The following is a 20969-nucleotide window of genomic DNA, read 5'->3' as shown; positions in this document are numbered from 1 at the left end:
CTCCATCTCCATCCGTATCATTCTTCTGTGGCACTTCCTACTGTCCCTCCATGACACTACCTCCTCCTCCCCTCACCCTCCTTCACCTCCTCCCCTCACCATCCTCCACCACCTCCTCCTCCTCTCACTCTACTCCTCCTCCCCTCACCTCCTCCTCCCCTCGCCCTCCCCATCACCCTCCACCACCTCCTCCTCCCCTCACCTCATCCCCTCACCCTCCTCCTCCTCCCCTCACTTCCCCTCCCCCTCATCCTTCCCTCACCTCCTCCTCCCCTCCCCTCCTCCTCCTCTCACTCTACTCCTCAACCTCCTCCTCCCCTCCCCCTCCTCCTCCCCTCACCCTCCTCCACCTCCTCCTCCCCTCATCTCATCCCCTCACCCTCCTCCTCCTCCTCTCACCTCCTCCTCCTACCCTCACCCTCCTCGTCCTCCCCTCACATCCTCCCCTCACCCTCCTCCTCCTCTTCCCCTCACCCTCCTCCTCCTCCACCTCCTCCTCCCATTCCCCCTATTCCCCTCCCCTCACCTCCCCTCACTCTCACCCTCCTCCTCCACCTCCAGTTCGTGGCCCAGTCCAACTGCCAGCAATTCCTTAACACCGTCTGGTTCGGCGAGACAGCCAGCTACCGGCGTAAACACACGTGTCTGAAGATGGCCACGGTGCTGAGTGTGGCAGTGCTGTGGCCGCTGCTCTCTCTGTGCTATCTGGTGGTGCCGCGTTCCCGCGTGGGCCAGATCATCCACACGCCCTTCGTTAAGTTCATCATCCACAGTGCTTCCTACTTCACCTTCCTCCTGCTCCTCAACCTCTACTCTCTGGTGTACAACGAGGGCAAGAAGAACACCATGGGCCCCGCCTTGGAGATGATCGACTATCTACTCATACTCTGGATCATAGGTGAGACATCCCTCTCTCCTCTCCTCTCCTCTCCTCTCCTCTCCTCTCCTCTCCTCTCCTCTCCTCTCCTCTCCTCTCCTCTCCTCTCCTCTCCTCTCCTCTCCTCTCCTCTCCTCTCCTCTCCTCTCCTCTCTTCTCTCCTCACCTCCTCTCCCATCTCCTCCTCTCCCCTCCTCTCCTCCTCCCCTCCCCTCTCCTCCTCTCCCCTCCTCTCCCCTCCCCTCTCCTCCTCTACCCTCTTCTCCCCTCCCCTCCACTCTCCTCCGCTCCCCTCTCCTCTGCTCCCCTCTCCTCCTCTCCCCTCTCTTCCCCTCTCCTCCCCTCTCCCCCTCTCCTCCTCTCCCCTCCCCTCTCCTCCCCTCCCCTCCCCTCCCCTCTCCTCCTCTCCCCTCCTCTCTTCTCCCCTCTCCTCCTCTCCCCACCCCTCCTCTCCTCTCACTGGAGATGATCGACAACCTGCTCATACTCTGGATCATAGTTGAGACATCACATTTTTAAAATATATATTTTAATTTGATTGTGACAGACATAGATGAGGGGTAACGTTTATATGCTGCAGGCAACGGTGTTACCTGCTAGCCTGGGGCACGGGTGAGAGTTCACTTAAATAACACCATTGGCTCAATTCCCGAAAAAATAAATAAGAAAAAGGCCAAACCTCGTGTTGGAGTTCAGCAAGCAGGACGTCCTGACTTCTCATTGGATACGCCAGACTACAGTATAACTTCCTGTATTATGTCAAGCCCTTCCTGTGTGAAGATAGAGTTTAGTTTCACTGTCTTTGGTTAATCAACAACAGATGAATCAAATGAAATAGTGGAGAATAGCAAGGCAATGCATTGATTAGCATAGACCAGATCAGATTAGAATAGACATGTAGCTGTGTAGTTAGTAGGCCCAGGCCTAACTGGTCCTCTCTACACCACCCTATCTGTGTAGTTAGTAGGCCCAGACCTAACTGGTCCTCTCTACACCACCCTATCTGTGTAGTTAGTAGGCCCAGACCTAACTGGTCCTCTCTACACCACCCTATCTGTGTAGTTAGTAGGCCCAGGCCTAACTGGTCCTCTCTACACCACCCTATCTGTGTAGTTAGTAGGCCCAGGCCTAACTGGTCCTCTCTATACCACCCTATCTGTGTAGTTAGTAGGCCCAGGCCTAACTGGTCCTCTCTACACCACCCTATCTGTGTAGTTAGTAGGCCCAGACCTAACTGGTCCTCTCTACACCACCCTATCTGTGTAGTTAGTAGGCCCAGACCTAACTGGTCCTCTCTACACCACCCTATCTGTGTAGTTAGTAGGCCCAGGCCTAACTGGTCCTCTCTATACTACCCTATCTGTGTAGTTAGTAGGCCCAGACCTAACTGGTCCTCTCTATACTACCCTATCTGTGTAGTTAGTAGGCCCAGGCCTAACTGGTCCTCTCTATACCACCCTATCTGTGTAGTTAGTAGGCCCAGGCCTAACTGGTCCTCTCTATACCACCCTATCTGTGTAGTTAGTAGGCCCAGGCCTAACTGGTCCTCTCTATACTACCCTATCTGTGTAGTTAGTAGGCCCAGGCCTAACTGGTCCTCTCTACACCACCCTATCTGTGTAGTTAGTAGGCCCAGGCCTAACTGGTCCTCTCTACACCACCCTATCTGTGTAGTTAGTAGGCCCAGACCTAACTGGTCCTCTCTATACCACCCTATCTGTGTAGTTAGTAGGCCCAGGCCTAACTGGTCCTCTCTATACCACCCTATCTGTGTAGTTAGTAGGCCCAGGCCTAACTGGTCCTCTCTATACTACCCTATCTGTGTAGTTAGTAGGCCCAGGCCTAACTGGTCCTCTCTATACCACCCTATCTGTGTAGTTAGTAGGCCCAGGCCTAACTGGTCCTCTCTATACCACCCTATCTGTGTAGTTAGTAGGCCCAGGCCTAACTGGTCCTCTCTACACCACCCTATCTGTGTAGTTAGTAGGCCCAGGTCTAACTGGTCCTCTCTATACCACCCTATCTGTGTAGTTAGTAGGCCCAGGCCTAACTGGTCCTCTCTACACCACCCTATCTGTGTAGTTAGTAGGCCCAGGCCTAACTGGTCCTCTCTATACTACCCTATCTGTGTAGTTAGTAGGCCCAGGCCTAACTGGTCCTCTCTACACCACCCTATCTGTGTAGTTAGTAGGCCCAGGCCTAACTGGTCCTCTCTATACCACCCTATCTGTGTAGTTAGTAGGCCCAGGCCTAACTGGTCCTCTCTATACCACCCTATCTGTGTAGTTAGTAGGCCCAGGCCTAACTGGTCCTCTCTACACCACCCTATCTGTGTAGTTAGTAGGCCCAGGCCTAACTGGTCCTCTCTATACCACCCTATCTGTGTAGTTAGTAGGCCCAGGCCTAACTGGTCCTCTACACCACCCTATCTGTGTAGTTAGTAGGCCCAGACCTAACTGGTCCTCTCTACACCACCCTATCTGTGTAGTTAGTAGGCCCAGACCTAACTGGTCCTCTCTACACCACCCTATCTGTGTAGTTAGTAGGCCCAGACCTAACTGGTCCTCTCTACACCACCCTATCTGTGTAGTTAGTAGGCCCAGGCCTAACTGGTCCTCTCTACACCACCCTATCTGTGTAGTTAGTAGGCCCAGACCTAACTGGTCCTCTCTACACCACCCTATCTGTGTAGTTAGTAGGCCCAGACCTAACTGGTCCTCTCTACACCACCCTATCTGTGTAGTTAGTAGGCCCAGGCCTAACTGGTCCTCTCTACACCACCCTATCTGTGTAGTTAGTAGGCCCAGACCTAACTGGTCCTCTCTACACCACCCTATCTGTGTAGTTAGTAGGCCCAGACCTAACTGGTCCTCTCTACACCACCCTATCTGTGTAGTTAGTAGGCCCAGACCTAACTGGTCCTCTCTACACCACCCTATCTGTGTAGTTAGTAGGCCCAGGCCTAACTGGTCCTCTCTATACCACCCTATCTGTGTAGTTAGTAGGCCCAGGCCTAACTGGTCCTCTCTATACCACCCTATCTGTGTAGTTAGTAGGCCCAGGCCTAACTGGTCCTCTCTATACCACCCTATCTGTGTAGTTAGTAGGCCCAGGCCTAACTGGTCCTCTCTATACCACCCTATCTGTGTAGTTAGTAGGCCCAGGCCTAACTGGTCCTCTCTATACCACCCTATCTGTGTAGTTAGTAGGCCCAGACCTAACTGGTCCTCTCTATACCACCCTATCTGTGTAGTTAGTAGGCCCAGGCCTAACTGGTCCTCTCTACACCACCCTATCTGTGTAGTTAGTAGGCCCAGACCTAACTGGTCCTCTCTACACCACCCTATCTGTGTAGTTAGTAGGCCCAGACCTAACTGGTCCTCTCTATACCACCCTATCTGTGTAGTTAGTAGGCCCAGGCCTAACTGGTCCTCTCTATACCACCCTATCTGTGTAGTTAGTAGGCCCAGGCCTAACTGGTCCTCTCTATACCACCCTATCTGTGTAGTTAGTAGGCCCAGGCCTAACTGGTCCTCTCTATACCACCCTATCTGTGTAGTTAGTAGGCCCAGACCTAACTGGTCCTCTCTACACCACCCTAGCTGTTTTGTTAGTAGGCCCAGACCTAACTGGTCCTCTCTATACCACCCTATCTGTGTAGTTAGTAGGCCCAGGCCTAACTGGTCCTCTCTATACCACCCTATCTGTGTAGTTAGTAGGCCCAGGCCTAACTGGTCCTCTCTACACCACCCTATCTGTGTAGTTAGTAGGCCCAGGCCTAACTGGTCCTCTCTACACCACCCTATCTGTGTAGTTAGTAGGCCCAGACCTAACTGGTCCTCTCTACACCACCCTATCTGTGTAGTTAGTAGGCCCAGGCCTAACTGGTCCTCTCTACACCACCCTATCTGTGTAGTTAGTAGGCCCAGGCCTAACTGGTCCTCTCTACACCACCCTATCTGTGTAGTTAGTAGGCCCAGGCCTAACTGGTCCTCTCTACACCACCCTATCTGTGTAGTTAGTAGGCCCAGGCCTAACTGGTCCTCTCTACACCACCCTATCTGTGTAGTTAGTAGGCCCAGGCCTAACTGGTCCTCTCTACACCACCCTATCTGTGTAGTTAGTAGGCCCAGGCCTAACTGGTCCTCTCTATACCACCCTATCTGTGTAGTTAGTAGGCCCAGGCCTAACTGGTCCTCTCTACACCACCCTATCTGTGTAGTTAGTAGGCCCAGACCTAACTGGTCCTCTCTACACCACCCTATCTGTGTAGTTAGTAGGCCCAGGCCTAACTGGTCCTCTCTACACCACCCTATCTGTGTAGTTAGTAGGCCCAGGCCTAACTGGTCCTCTCTACACCACCCTATCTGTGTAGTTAGTAGGCCCAGACCTAACTGGTCCTCTCTATACCACCCTATCTGTGTAGTTAGTAGGCCCAGGCCTAACTGGTCCTCTCTACACCACCCTATCTGTGTAGTTAGTAGGCCCAGGCCTAACTGGTCCTCTCTACACCACCCTATCTGTGTAGTTAGTAGGTCCAGACCTAACTGGTCCTCTCTACACCACCCTATCTGTGTAGTTAGTAGGCCCAGACCTAACTGGTCCTCTCTATACCACCCTATCTGTGTAGTTAGTAGGCCTAGACCTAACTGGTCCTCTCTACACCACCCTATCTGTGTAGTTAGTAGGCCCAGGCCTAACTGGTCCTCTCTACACCACCCTATCTGTGTAGTTAGTAGGCCCAGGCCTAACTGCTCCTCTCTACACCACCCTATCTGTGTAGTTAGTAGGCCCAGACCTAACTGGTCCTCTCTATACCACCCTATCTGTGTAGTTAGTAGGCCCAGACCTAACTGGTCCTCTCTACACCACCCTATCTGTGTAGTTAGTAGGCCCAGGCCTAACTGGTCCTCTCTATACCACCCTATATGTGTAGTTAGTAGGCCCAGACCTAACTGGTCCTCTCTACACCACCCTTTCTGTGTAGTTAGTAGGCCCAGGCCTAACTGGTCCTCTCTACACCACACTATCTGTGTAGTTAGTAGGCCCAGGCCTAACTGGTCCTCTCTACACCACCCTATCTGTGTAGTCAGTAGGCCCAGGCCTAACTGGTCCTCTCTACACCACCCTATCTGTGTAGTTAGTAGGCCCAGGCCTAACTGGTCCTCTCTACACCACCCTATCTGTGTAGTTAGTAGGCCCAGGCCTAACTGGTCCTCTCTACACCACCCTATCTGTGTAGTTAGTAGGCCCAGGCCTAACTGGTCCTCTCTACACAACCCTATCTGTGTAGTCAGTAGGCCCAGGCCTAACTGGTCCTCTCTACACCACCCTATCTGTGTAGTCAGTAGGCCCAGGCCTAACTGGTCCTCTCTACACCACCCTATCTGTGTAGTTAGTAGGCCCAGGCCTAACTGGTCCTCTCTACACCACCCTATCTGTGTAGTCAGTAGGCCCAGGCCTAACTGGTCCTCTCTATACCACCCTATCTGTGTAGTCAGTAGGCCCAGGCCTAACTGGTCCTCTCTATACCACCCTATCTGTGTAGTTAGTAGGCCCAGGCCTAACTGGTCCTCTCTATACCACCCTATCTGTGTAGTTAGTAAGCCCAGGCCTAACTGGTCCTCTCTATACCACCCTATCTGTGTAGTTAGTAGGCCCAGACCTAACTGGTCCTCTCTATACCACCCTATCTGTGTAGTTAGTAGGCCCAGGCCTAACTGGTCCTCTCTACACCACCCTATCTGTGTAGTTAGTAGGCCCAGGCCTAACTGGTCCTCTCTATACCACCCTATCTGTGTAGTTAGTAGGCCCAGGCCTAACTGGTCCTCTCTATACCACCCTATCTGTGTAGTTAGTAGGCCCAGACCTAACTGGTCCTCTCTACACCACCCTATCTGTGTAGTTAGTAGGCCCAGGCCTAACTGGTCCTCTCTACACCACCCTATCTGTGTAGTTAGTAGGCCCAGACCTAACTGGTCCTCTCTACACCACCCTATCTGTGTAGTTAGTAGGCCCAGGCCTAACTGGTCCTCTCTATACTACCCTATCTGTGTAGTTAGTAGGCCCAGGCCTAACTGGTCCTCTCTATACCACCCTATCTGTGTAGTTAGTAGGCCCAGGCCTAACTGGTCCTCTCTATACCACCCTATCTGTGTAGTTAGTAGGCCCAGGCCTAACTGGTCCTCTCTACACCACCCTATCTGTGTAGTTAGTAGGCCCAGGTCTAACTGGTCCTCTCTATACCACCCTATCTGTGTAGTTAGTAGGCCCAGGCCTAACTGGTCCTCTCTACACCACCCTATCTGTGTAGTTAGTAGGCCCAGGCCTAACTGGTCCTCTCTATACTACCCTATCTGTGTAGTTAGTAGGCCCAGGCCTAACTGGTCCTCTCTACACCACCCTATCTGTGTAGTTAGTAGGCCCAGGCCTAACTGGTCCTCTCTATACCACCCTATCTGTGTAGTTAGTAGGCCCAGGCCTAACTGGTCCTCTCTATACCACCCTATCTGTGTAGTTAGTAGGCCCAGGCCTAACTGGTCCTCTCTACACCACCCTATCTGTGTAGTTAGTAGGCCCAGGCCTAACTGGTCCTCTCTATACCACCCTATCTGTGTAGTTAGTAGGCCCAGGCCTAACTGGTCCTCTACACCACCCTATCTGTGTAGTTAGTAGGCCCAGACCTAACTGGTCCTCTCTACACCACCCTATCTGTGTAGTTAGTAGGCCCAGACCTAACTGGTCCTCTCTACACCACCCTATCTGTGTAGTTAGTAGGCCCAGACCTAACTGGTCCTCTCTACACCACCCTATCTGTGTAGTTAGTAGGCCCAGGCCTAACTGGTCCTCTCTACACCACCCTATCTGTGTAGTTAGTAGGCCCAGACCTAACTGGTCCTCTCTACACCACCCTATCTGTGTAGTTAGTAGGCCCAGACCTAACTGGTCCTCTCTACACCACCCTATCTGTGTAGTTAGTAGGCCCAGGCCTAACTGGTCCTCTCTACACCACCCTATCTGTGTAGTTAGTAGGCCCAGACCTAACTGGTCCTCTCTACACCACCCTATCTGTGTAGTTAGTAGGCCCAGACCTAACTGGTCCTCTCTACACCACCCTATCTGTGTAGTTAGTAGGCCCAGACCTAACTGGTCCTCTCTACACCACCCTATCTGTGTAGTTAGTAGGCCCAGGCCTAACTGGTCCTCTCTATACCACCCTATCTGTGTAGTTAGTAGGCCCAGGCCTAACTGGTCCTCTCTATACCACCCTATCTGTGTAGTTAGTAGGCCCAGGCCTAACTGGTCCTCTCTATACCACCCTATCTGTGTAGTTAGTAGGCCCAGGCCTAACTGGTCCTCTCTATACCACCCTATCTGTGTAGTTAGTAGGCCCAGGCCTAACTGGTCCTCTCTATACCACCCTATCTGTGTAGTTAGTAGGCCCAGACCTAACTGGTCCTCTCTATACCACCCTATCTGTGTAGTTAGTAGGCCCAGGCCTAACTGGTCCTCTCTACACCACCCTATCTGTGTAGTTAGTAGGCCCAGACCTAACTGGTCCTCTCTACACCACCCTATCTGTGTAGTTAGTAGGCCCAGACCTAACTGGTCCTCTCTATACCACCCTATCTGTGTAGTTAGTAGGCCCAGGCCTAACTGGTCCTCTCTATACCACCCTATCTGTGTAGTTAGTAGGCCCAGGCCTAACTGGTCCTCTCTATACCACCCTATCTGTGTAGTTAGTAGGCCCAGGCCTAACTGGTCCTCTCTATACCACCCTATCTGTGTAGTTAGTAGGCCCAGACCTAACTGGTCCTCTCTACACCACCCTAGCTGTTTTGTTAGTAGGCCCAGACCTAACTGGTCCTCTCTATACCACCCTATCTGTGTAGTTAGTAGGCCCAGGCCTAACTGGTCCTCTCTATACCACCCTATCTGTGTAGTTAGTAGGCCCAGGCCTAACTGGTCCTCTCTACACCACCCTATCTGTGTAGTTAGTAGGCCCAGGCCTAACTGGTCCTCTCTACACCACCCTATCTGTGTAGTTAGTAGGCCCAGACCTAACTGGTCCTCTCTACACCACCCTATCTGTGTAGTTAGTAGGCCCAGGCCTAACTGGTCCTCTCTACACCACCCTATCTGTGTAGTTAGTAGGCCCAGGCCTAACTGGTCCTCTCTACACCACCCTATCTGTGTAGTTAGTAGGCCCAGGCCTAACTGGTCCTCTCTACACCACCCTATCTGTGTAGTTAGTAGGCCCAGGCCTAACTGGTCCTCTCTACACCACCCTATCTGTGTAGTTAGTAGGCCCAGGCCTAACTGGTCCTCTCTACACCACCCTATCTGTGTAGTTAGTAGGCCCAGGCCTAACTGGTCCTCTCTATACCACCCTATCTGTGTAGTTAGTAGGCCCAGGCCTAACTGGTCCTCTCTACACCACCCTATCTGTGTAGTTAGTAGGCCCAGACCTAACTGGTCCTCTCTACACCACCCTATCTGTGTAGTTAGTAGGCCCAGGCCTAACTGGTCCTCTCTACACCACCCTATCTGTGTAGTTAGTAGGCCCAGGCCTAACTGGTCCTCTCTACACCACCCTATCTGTGTAGTTAGTAGGCCCAGACCTAACTGGTCCTCTCTATACCACCCTATCTGTGTAGTTAGTAGGCCCAGGCCTAACTGGTCCTCTCTACACCACCCTATCTGTGTAGTTAGTAGGCCCAGGCCTAACTGGTCCTCTCTACACCACCCTATCTGTGTAGTTAGTAGGTCCAGACCTAACTGGTCCTCTCTACACCACCCTATCTGTGTAGTTAGTAGGCCCAGACCTAACTGGTCCTCTCTATACCACCCTATCTGTGTAGTTAGTAGGCCTAGACCTAACTGGTCCTCTCTACACCACCCTATCTGTGTAGTTAGTAGGCCCAGGCCTAACTGGTCCTCTCTACACCACCCTATCTGTGTAGTTAGTAGGCCCAGGCCTAACTGCTCCTCTCTACACCACCCTATCTGTGTAGTTAGTAGGCCCAGACCTAACTGGTCCTCTCTATACCACCCTATCTGTGTAGTTAGTAGGCCCAGACCTAACTGGTCCTCTCTACACCACCCTATCTGTGTAGTTAGTAGGCCCAGGCCTAACTGGTCCTCTCTATACCACCCTATATGTGTAGTTAGTAGGCCCAGACCTAACTGGTCCTCTCTACACCACCCTTTCTGTGTAGTTAGTAGGCCCAGGCCTAACTGGTCCTCTCTACACCACACTATCTGTGTAGTTAGTAGGCCCAGGCCTAACTGGTCCTCTCTACACCACCCTATCTGTGTAGTCAGTAGGCCCAGGCCTAACTGGTCCTCTCTACACCACCCTATCTGTGTAGTTAGTAGGCCCAGGCCTAACTGGTCCTCTCTACACCACCCTATCTGTGTAGTTAGTAGGCCCAGGCCTAACTGGTCCTCTCTACACCACCCTATCTGTGTAGTTAGTAGGCCCAGGCCTAACTGGTCCTCTCTACACAACCCTATCTGTGTAGTCAGTAGGCCCAGGCCTAACTGGTCCTCTCTACACCACCCTATCTGTGTAGTCAGTAGGCCCAGGCCTAACTGGTCCTCTCTACACCACCCTATCTGTGTAGTTAGTAGGCCCAGGCCTAACTGGTCCTCTCTACACCACCCTATCTGTGTAGTCAGTAGGCCCAGGCCTAACTGGTCCTCTCTATACCACCCTATCTGTGTAGTCAGTAGGCCCAGGCCTAACTGGTCCTCTCTATACCACCCTATCTGTGTAGTTAGTAGGCCCAGGCCTAACTGGTCCTCTCTATACCACCCTATCTGTGTAGTTAGTAAGCCCAGGCCTAACTGGTCCTCTCTATACCACCCTATCTGTGTAGTTAGTAGGCCCAGACCTAACTGGTCCTCTCTATACCACCCTATCTGTGTAGTTAGTAGGCCCAGGCCTAACTGGTCCTCTCTACACCACCCTATCTGTGTAATTAGTAGGCCCAGGCCTAACTGGTCCTCTCTATACCACCCTATCTGTGTAGTTAGTAGGCCCAGGCCTAACTGGTCCTCTCTATACCACCCTATCTGTGTAGTTAGTAGGCCCAGACCTAACTGGTCCTCTCTACACCACCCTATCTGTGTAGTTAGTAGGCCCAGGCCTAACTGGTCCTCTCTACACCACCCTATCTGTGTAGTTAGTAGGCCCAGACCTAACTGGTCCTCTCTACACCACCCTATCTGTGTAGTTAGTAGGCCCAGGCCTAACTGGTCCTCTCTACACCACCCTATCTGTGTAGTTAGTAGGCCCATGCCTAACTGGTCCTCTCTACACCACCCTATCTGTGTAGTTAGTAGGCCCAGGCCTAACTGGTCCTCTCTATACCACCCTATCTGTGTAGTTAGTAGGCCCAGGCCTAACTGGTCCTCTCTACACCACCCTATCTGTGTAGTTAGTAGGCCCAGACCTAACTGGTCCTCTCTACACCACCCTATCTGTGTAGTTAGTAGGCCCAGACCTAACTGGTCCTCTCTACACCACCCTATCTGTGTAGTTAGTAGGCCCAGACCTAACTGGTCCTCTCTACACCACCCTATCTGTGTAGTTAGTAGGCCCAGACCTAACTGGTCCTCTCTATACCACCCTATCTGTGTAGTTAGTAGGCCCAGGCCTAACTGGTCCTCTCTACACCACCCTATCTGTGTAGTTAGTAGGCCCAGACCTAACTGGTCCTCTCTACACCACCCTATCTGTGTAGTTAGTAGGCCCAGACCTAACTGGTCCTCTCTACACCACCCTATCTGTGTAGTTAGTAGGCCCAGACCTAACTGGTCCTCTCTATACCACCCTATCTGTGTAGTTAGTAGGCCCAGACCTAACTGGTCCTCTCTACACCACCCTATCTGTGTAGTTAGTAGGCCCAGGCCTAACTGGTCCTCTCTACACCACCCTATCTGTGTAGTTAGTAGGCCCAGACCTAACTGGTCCTCTCTACACCACCCTATCTGTGTAGTTAGTAGGCCCAGACCTAACTGGTCCTCTCTACACCACCCTATCTGTGTAGTTAGTAGGCCCAGGCCTAACTGGTCCTCTCTACACCACCCTATCTGTGTAGTTAGTAGGCCCAGGCCTAACTGGTCCTCTCTACACCACCCTATCTGTGTAGTTAGTAGGCCCAGGCCTAACTGGTCCTCTCTACACCACCCTATCTGTGTAGTTAGTAGGCCCAGGCCTAACTGGTCCTCTCTACACCACCCTATCTGTGTAGTTAGTAGGCCCAGGCCTAACTGGTCCTCTCTACACCACCCTATCTGTGTAGTTAGTAGGCCCAGACCTAACTGGTCCTCTCTACACCACCCTATCTGTGTAGTTAGTAGGCCCAGACCTAACTGGTCCTCTCTACACCACCCTATCTGTGTAGTTAGTAGGCCCAGACCTAACTGGTCCTCTCTACACCACCCTATCTGTGTAGTTAGTAGGCCCATGCCTAACTGGTCCTCTCTACACCACCCTATCTGTGTAGTTAGTAGGCCCAGACCTAACTGGTCCTCTCTACACCACCCTATCTGTGTAGTTAGTAGGCCCAGGCCTAACTGGTCCTCTCTACACCACCCTATCTGTGTAGTTAGTAGGCCCAGGCCTAACTGGTCCTCTCTACACCACCCTATCTGTGTAGTTAGTAGGCCCAGACCTAACTGGTCCTCTCTACACCACCCTATCTGTGTAGTTAGTAGGCCCAGACCTAACTGGTCCTCTCTACACCACCCTATCTGTGTAGTTAGTAGGCCCAGACCTAACTGGTCCTCTCTACACCACCCTATCTGTGTAGTTAGTAGGCCCAGGCCTAACTGGTCCTCTCTACACCACCCTATCTGTGTAGTTAGTAGGCCCAGGCCTAACTGGTCATCTCTACACCACCCTATCTGGTACTGTAACACCAGTCTGCTATCATGATGACATCATCTATTCAGACCACGCTGATATCCTATTTTCCCTAACCCCTAACACTAAACCGTACCCTTACCCTAACCCTAACCTTAACCCTAACCCAAAAACCTAACCCTAGCTCCTAACCCTAAACCTAACCCTATCTCCTAACTCTAAATCTAATTCTAACACTAATTCTAACCTTAACCCTAAACCCCCTAGAAATAGCATTTGACCTTGTGGGGACCAACAAAATGTCCCCAGTTGGTCAAATTGTTGTTTGTTTACTAGTATAGTTAAAAATGTCCACACACACACACACACACACACACACACACACACACACACACACACACACACACACACATATCGATGACACTGTAGAATGACCTAATCTCCCCTCTCCTCTCTCCTCTCCCCATCCCCTCTCCCCTCTCCCCTCCCATCTCATATTTCCCCTCACTCCTTTCTCCGCTGCCAAAAAAACAATAACATGATCCTCCAATCAGTGCAATGGCCTGTGTTCCCAGGCAGACATTAGTCTCTAGCATCTCTCTGCTCTCCTCTATCTAGCATCTCTCTGCTCTCCTCTATCTAGCATCTCTCTGCTCTCCTCTATCTAGCATCTCTCTGCTCTCTAGAGAATGAGTCAGTTTCAATACCAGACCCAGTAGAAGGGGAGATGTAACACTCTGGCTCCGGGACTTTTGTATTTGAGCCAGGGTGTATTGTGTTTTGTTGGGTTTTGGGTGATTTTCTATGTTTGCATTTCTGTCACGTTTATTTCTAGGTTTGGTCATTGACTCCCAATCGGAGGTAACGAGTGTCAGCTGTCGGCTCGTTATCTCTGATTGGGAGCCATATTTATACTGCATGTTTTCCTGTGGGCATTGTGGGTTATTGTTTCCGTTTTCAGTCAAGTTGACTGTGGACTTCACTAGTCGTGTTTCTTGTTTTTTCGTGCTTTAACTAAATAAAGTACCATGTTCGTTTCACACGCTGCGCCTTGGTCAATTCCTTCACACGACCGTGACAGAAAAACCCACCATAGAAAGACCAAGCAGCGTGTCCAGGAGCAAGGAGACTGGACATGGGAGGAGGCGCCGGGCAAGGAGATGGAGAGGCTGGCGATGGCCCAGGTGGGCACATCGTGGTCCTGGGAGGACATGCTCGGAGGCAAGGGACCTTGGGGAAGGATCAAGGCCCTGGCGAGAGAGGAGCAACGGCGGCAGCAGGGCCATCGTCGGAGGGTCGTGAGTCAACCCCAGAAAATTTTTAGGGGGGGGGCACACGGCATGGACGACGGGGCTGACGGAGGAGAAAAGGGGGAGTATCCAGGAGGCCACCAGGCCAGGGGTACACCGCCCTGTATGTCCTGTGCGGATGCCTCACACAGAGTGTGTGAGGGTAGGCATTCAGCCAGGACGGGTGGTGGCCGCTGTTCACTCCAGGCCTCCTGTCCGTCTCCACAGCCCGGTCCGGCCTGTTCCTGCCACCCGCACCAAGTCTACGGTGCGCGTCGCCAGCCCGGTCCGGCCTGTTCCTGCCACCCGCACCAAGACTACGGTGCGCGTCGCCAGCCCGACCCGGCCTGTTCCTGCCACCCGCACCAAGACTACGGTGCGCGTCGCCAGCCCGACCCGGCCTGTTCCTGCCACCCGCACCAAGACTACGGTGCGCGTCGCCAGCCCGGTCCGGCCTGTTCCGGCCACCCGCACTAAGTCTACGGTGCGCCTCAGACGGCCAGAGTCTGCCGTCTGCCCAACGGGGCCTGAACTGCCCGTCTGCCTAAAGCCTGCAAAGCCGCCCGTCTGCCATGAGCCATCAGAGCCGTCCGCCAGACCAGAGCCGCTAGAGCCTTCCGCCAGACAGGATCAGCCAGAGCCTTCCGCCAGACAGGATCAGCCAGAGCCTTCCGCCAGACAGGATCAGCCAGAGCCTTCTGCCAGACAGGATCAGCCAGAGCCTTCTGCCAGACAGGATCAGCCAGAGCCTTCCGCCAGACAGGATCAGCCAGAGCCTTCCGCCAGCCATGAGCAGCCAGATCCGTCGGCCAGCCATGAGCAGCCAGATCCGTCGGCCAGCCATGAGCAGCCAGATCCGTCGGCCAGCCATGAGCAGCCAGATCCGTCAGCCAGCCATGAGCAGCCAGATCCGTCAGCCAGCCATGAGCAGCCAGATCCTTCAGCCTGCCATGAGCCGTCCAGCCAGGATCCGCCAGAGCCAGCCAGCCAGGATCCGCCCCTTAGTCAGGTACTGTCCCTTAGTCCGGTGCCGCCCCTTAATCCAGTGGGGTTTAATTGGGGGGTGGTCATGTGGAGGAGGCTAGGGAAGCGGGTGGTGACTAAGGTGGGGTGGGGACCACGACCAGGGCCAGAACCGCCACCGTGGACAGACGCCCACCCAGACCCTCCCCTAGACTGTATGCTGGTGCGCCCGGAGTGCGCACCTTTAGGAGGGGGTACTGTAACACTCTGGCTCCGGGACTTTTGTATTTGAGCCAGGGTGTATTGTGTTTTGTTGGGTTTTGGGTGATTTTCTATGTTTGCATTTCTGTCACGTTTATTTCTAGGTTTGGTCATTGACTCCCAATCGGAGGTAACGAGTGTCAGCTGTCGGCTCGTTATCTCTGATTGGGAGCCATATTTATACTGCATGTTTTCCTGTGGGCATTGTGGGTTATTGTTTCCGTTTTCAGTCAGGTTGACTGTGGACTTCACTAGTCGTGTTTCTTGTTTTTTCGTGCTTTAACTAAATAAAGTACCATGTTCGTTTCACACGCTGCGCCTTGGTCAATTCCTTCACACGACCGTGACAGGAGAGAGAGAGAGGGAGGGAGGGGGACAAAGAGAGAGAGGGTGAGAGAGAGAGAGAGAGAGAGAGAGTGAGAGGGTGAGAGAAAAAGAGAGAGAGAGTGAGAGACAGAGAGAGGGTGAGAGAGAGAGGGTGAGAGAGAGAGGGTGAGAGAGAGAGAGAGAGAGAGAGAGAGAGAGAGAGAGAGAGAGAGGGTGAGAGAAAACGAGAGAGAGAGAGAGAGGGTGAGAGAAAGAGAGAGAGAGGGTGAGAGAAAAAGAGAGAGAGAGAGAGGGTGAGAGAAAAAGAGAGAGAGAGAGGGTGAGAGAAAAAGAGAGAGAGAGAGAGAGAGAGAGGGTGAGAGAAAAAGAGAGTGAGAGAGGGTGAGAGAAAAAGAGAGAGAGAGAGAGGGTGAGAGAAAAAGAGAGTGAGAGAGTGAGAGGGTGAGAGAAAAAGAGAGTGAGAGAGTGAGAGGGTGAGAGCCCTATTTGCTGAAATGAAACAATGTCTAGTTTATGTTTACTCTACTACATTTTACAGTTACATTTATGTCATTTAGCAGACGCTCTTATCCAGAGCAACTTACAGTTAGTGAGTCATTTAGCAGACGCTCTTATCCAGAGCAACTTACAGTTAGTGAGTCATTTAGCAGACGCTCTTATCCAGAGCAACTTACAGTTATTGAGTCATTTAGGAGACGCTCTTATCCAGAGCAACTTACAGTTAGTGAGTCATTTAGCAGACGCTCTTATCCAGAGCAACTTACAGTTAGTGAGTCATTTAGCAGACGCTCTTATCCAGAGCAACTTACAGTTAGTGAGTCATTTAGCAGACGCTCTTATCCAGAGCAACTTACAGTTAGTGAGTCATTTAGCAGACGCTCTTATCCAGAGCAACTTACAGTTAGTGAGTCATTTAGCAGACGCTCTTATCCAGAGCAACTTACAGTTAGTGAGTCATTTAGCAGACGCTCTTATCCAGAGCAACTTACAGTTAGTGAGTCATTTAGCAGACGCTCTTATCCAGAGCAACTTACAGTTAGTGAGTCATTTAGCAGACGCTCTTATCCAGAGCAACTTACAGTTAGTGAGTCATTTAGCAGACGCTCTTATCCAGAGCAACTTACAGTTAGTGAGTCATTTAGCAGACGCTCTTATCCAGAGCAACTTACAGTTAGTGAGTCATTTAGCAGACGCTCTTATCCAGAGCAACTTACAGTTAGTGAGTCATTTAGCAGACGCTCTTATCCAGAGCAACTTACAGTTAGTGAGTCATTTAGCAGACGCTCTTATCCAGAGCAACTTACAGTTAGTGAGTCATTTAGCAGACGCTCTTATCCAGAGAAACTTACAGTTAGTGAGTCATTTAGCAGACGCTCTTATCCAGAGCAACATACAGTTAGTGAGTCATTTAGCAGACGCTCTTATCCAGAGCAACTTACAGTTAGTGAGTCATTTAGCAGACGCTCTTATCCAGAGCAACTTACAGTTAGTGAGTCATTTAGCAGACGCTCTTATCCATAGCAACTTACAGTTAGTGAGTCATTTAGCAGACGCTCTTATCCAGAGCAACTTACAGTTAGTGAGTGCATACAGTGAGGGAAAAAAGTATTTGATCCCCTGCTGATTTTGTACGTTTGCCCACTGACAAAGAAATGATCAGTCTATAATTTTAATGGTAGGTTTATTTGAACAGTGAGAGACAGAATAACAACAAAAAAATCCAGAAAAACGCATGTCAAAAATTTTATAAATTGATTTGCATTTTAATGAGGGAAATAAGTATTTGACCCCCTCTCAATCAGAAAGATTTCTGGCTCCCAGGTGTCTTTTATACAGGTAACGAGCTGAGATTAGGAGCACACTCTTAAAGGGAGTGCTCCTAATCTCAGTTTGTTACCTGTATTTTTTTATTTTACCTTTATTTAACTAGGCAAGTCAGTTAAGAACACATTCTTATTTACAATGACGGCCTACACCGGCCAAACCCGGAAGACGCTGGGCCAATTGTGTATAAAAGACACCTGTCCACAGAAGCAATCACTCAATCAGATTCCAAACTCTCCACTATGGCCAAGACCAAAGAGCTCTCCAAGGATGTCAGGGACAAGATTGTAGACCTACACAAGGCTGAAATGGGCTACAATAATAATAATACGCCATTTAGCAGACGCTTTTATCCAAAGCGACTTACAGTCATGCGTGCATACATTTTTTTTTGTGTATGGGTGGTCCCGGGGATCGAACCCACTACCTTGGCTTTACAAGCACCGTGCTCTACCAGCTGAGCTACAGAGTACCACAGACCATCACCAAGCAGCTTGGTGAGAAGGTGACAACAGTTGGTGCGATTATTCGCAAATGGAAGAAACACAAAAGAACTGTCAATCTCCCTCGGCCTGGGGCTCCATGCAAGATCTCACCTCGTGGAGTTGCAATGATCATGAGAACGGTGAGGAATCAGCCCAGAACTACACGGGAGGATCTTGTCAATGATCTCAAGGCAGCTGGGACCATAGTCACCAAGAAAACTATTGGTAACACACTACGCCGTGAAGGACTGAAATCCTGCAGCGCCCGCAAGATGGACGGGGCCATGTACCGTCAAATCTTGGGTGAGAACCTCCTTCCCTTAGCCAGGGCATTGAAAATGGGTCGTGGATGGGTATTCCAGCATGATAATGACCCAAAACACACGGCCAAGGCAACAAAGGAGTGGCTCAAGAAGAAGCACATTAAGGTCCTGGAGTGGCCTAGCCAGTCTCCAGACCTTAATCCCATAGAAAATCTGTGGAGGGAGCTGAAGGTTCGAGTTGCCAAACGTCAGCCTCGAAATCTTAATGACTTGGAGAAGATCTGCAAAGAGGTGTGGGACAAAATCCCTCCTGAGATGTGTGCAAACCTGGTGGCCAACTACAAGAAACATCTGACCTCTATGATTGCCAACAAGGGTTTGCCACCAATTACTAAGTCAAGTTTTGGGTCAAATACTTATTGGTCCTCTGTAGCTCAGTTGGTAGAGCACGGCGCTTGTAACGCCAGGGTAACACAAAAATGTATGCACGCATGACTGTAAGTTGCTTTGGATAAAAGCGTCTGCTAAATGGTATATTATTACTTATTTCCCTCATTAAAATGCAAATCAATTTATAACATTTTTGACATGCGTTTTTCTGGATTTTTTTGTTGTTATTCTGTCTCTCACTGTTCAAATAAACCTACCATTAAAATTATAGACTGATCATGTCTTTGTCAGTGGGAAAACGTACAAAATCAGCAGGGGATCAAATACTTTTTTCCCTCACTGTAACTTTAAGGTAATACCGACATCATATTTTAAGGAGTGGTAATAAGGTAACAAATTAATGTTTGCAATTGAGATCAGCTCTGCTGAATTTAGCGCATATTGATGGTTTAACAAGAATCAGCTGGCGATAATCTAGTGCCATCGGTGGTTGCAATAGGCCCCCTTGTTATTTGATTATATTCCAACAGGCTACATTCTGTAGGCTACCCGTTAGCCTATCCATTGTGACGTCATGAAAGGTGCGAAAACCCATAATAGGCTACAAGTGTATCCCTGGCTGAGTTGATCAGCTGATTTGGGCTATCAGTTGATTGACAGATGAAGGCCTACTGTAGGGCGGCAGGTAGCTTAGTGGGTAAGAGCGTTGTGCCAGTAACCGAAAGGTAGCTGGTTCTAATCCCCGAGCTGACTAGATGAAAAATCTGTCGATGTGCCCTTGAGCAAGGCACTTAACCCAAATTGCTCTGGATGAGAGGGTCTGCTAAATGACTAAAATGTAAATGTTTTTAAGTGTGGATGCTCGTCCACGTTTTATAGTTAGGCTATGTATCATTTTTGAATATAGTTCTGGTCTTTGGTGTAGATTGAAAGCCTGTGTTGTGTGGTTTTAATATTTCATTTCGTAAAGATGTCAGGATGTTTATGCATTCGAGCCTATCCAAAGGCGATTTTGTTGAGCTGAAACACTGTTCTTTGATGTGTAAATTATCAGAGTATTCGTTTTACTTCTTGAAAACATTTAAATAAATGCAATTCACTTGTGGGCCTAATGTGTGCTCAGGATGGTCACTAAATCGCCCAGCACTAAGGCTTGGAGCGTGCTGCTTAGACCACTGCACTACGGCAGTTCACAACTCTCATAGCGAGCACTAAGAATACTATGAATACTGATAATAAATAGGTGCATCGTTTTTAATAATTTAATTTGAAGCCTTCCGCAAACCATAGCCCTAAGCTTAACCACTCGGAATGAATACCTAAACTGTTAACCTTTTGAGTTGTTTCTGTTTTAACCCTGTAAGCACGCGGAATTAACCCTGTAACCACGTAGAATTAACCCTGTAACTACTCGGAATTAATGCGTCAAAAATAGATGTTCATCCATGAGTCAAAGGGCAGTGGGCCAGACTCGAACCCATGCCAACTCTGGCATATGTGTGCCGTGGTCAGTGGCTGTAACCGCAACACCACACAGGTACTGAGGAAACCAATATTCAGTGGTGCAAAAAGTACCCAAAAGTAAAAAAAAAAAAAAACATTAATAGAAAATGACTCAAGCGAAAGTCACCCAGTAAAATAGTACTTGTGTCACGCCCTGACCTGGAGAGACTGTTATTCTCTAGGTAGTTTGGTCAGGGTGTGAAACTCTAGGTTGTGTATTTCTATGTTTGGCCGGGTGTGGTTCCCAATCAGAGGCAGCTGTCGCTCGTTGTCTCTGATTGGGGATCATACTTAGGTAGCCAGTTTTCCTGCCTGGGTTGTGGGATCTTGGTTGTGTTCCTGTTAGGCTTGTTTCGTGCGTAGCCCGTAGCCCGTAGCCCGTAGCCCGTAGCCCGTAGCCCGTAGCCCGTAGCCCGTAGCCCGTAGCCCGTAGCCCGTAGCCCGTAGCCCGTAGCCCGTAGCCCGTAGCCCGTAGCCCGTAGCCCGTAGCCCATAGGACTTCACGGTTTCGTTGAGTTTGTTATTTTGTCTAGTGTTTATCCAGTTTAATAAACATGTTCGCATACCACGCTGCACCTTGGTCTCTCAACGATCGTGACAACTTGTAAAAGTCTAAAAGTATTTGGTTTCAAATGTACTTAAGTATCAAAAGTAAAAGTATAAATCATTTCAAATTCCTTATATTAAGCAAAACAGATGGCACAATTTTCTTGTTTTTTAAATTTACGGATAGCCAGGGGCACAATCCAACACTCAGACACGCTACGACCTGCTACGAAAGGGATCAATTTAAGATCCGACATCTGTAAGTGTAACGTAATTAAGAACGTACCATAAACTCACCACAGTAACAAACGTGTGATTCCCTCACCACAGTAACTAACATGTGATTCCCTCACCACAATAACAAGTGTG

At 50.3% G+C, this 20969-nt stretch overlaps 1 protein-coding gene across 1 annotated transcript in view; it reads left to right on the top strand.

The window, feature by feature from the left end:
* Positions 1 to 20969, top strand: part of trpc1 (transient receptor potential cation channel, subfamily C, member 1) — a 61654-nt gene that overhangs the window by 15456 nt on the left and 25229 nt on the right. The window contains exon 7 of the mRNA XM_084197428.1: positions 562 to 898. Coding sequence (XP_084053554.1) covers positions 562 to 898 — 337 coding nt within the window. The remainder of the gene's footprint in view (positions 1 to 561; positions 899 to 20969) is intronic.

Source organism: Coregonus lavaretus, assembly GCF_964263955.1.
Source record: "Coregonus lavaretus genome assembly, contig: HAP1_SCAFFOLD_187, whole genome shotgun sequence".
Lineage (NCBI taxonomy): Eukaryota > Metazoa > Chordata > Actinopteri > Salmoniformes > Salmonidae > Coregonus > Coregonus lavaretus.
This window is presented reverse-complemented; position numbering and strand designations above follow the sequence as displayed.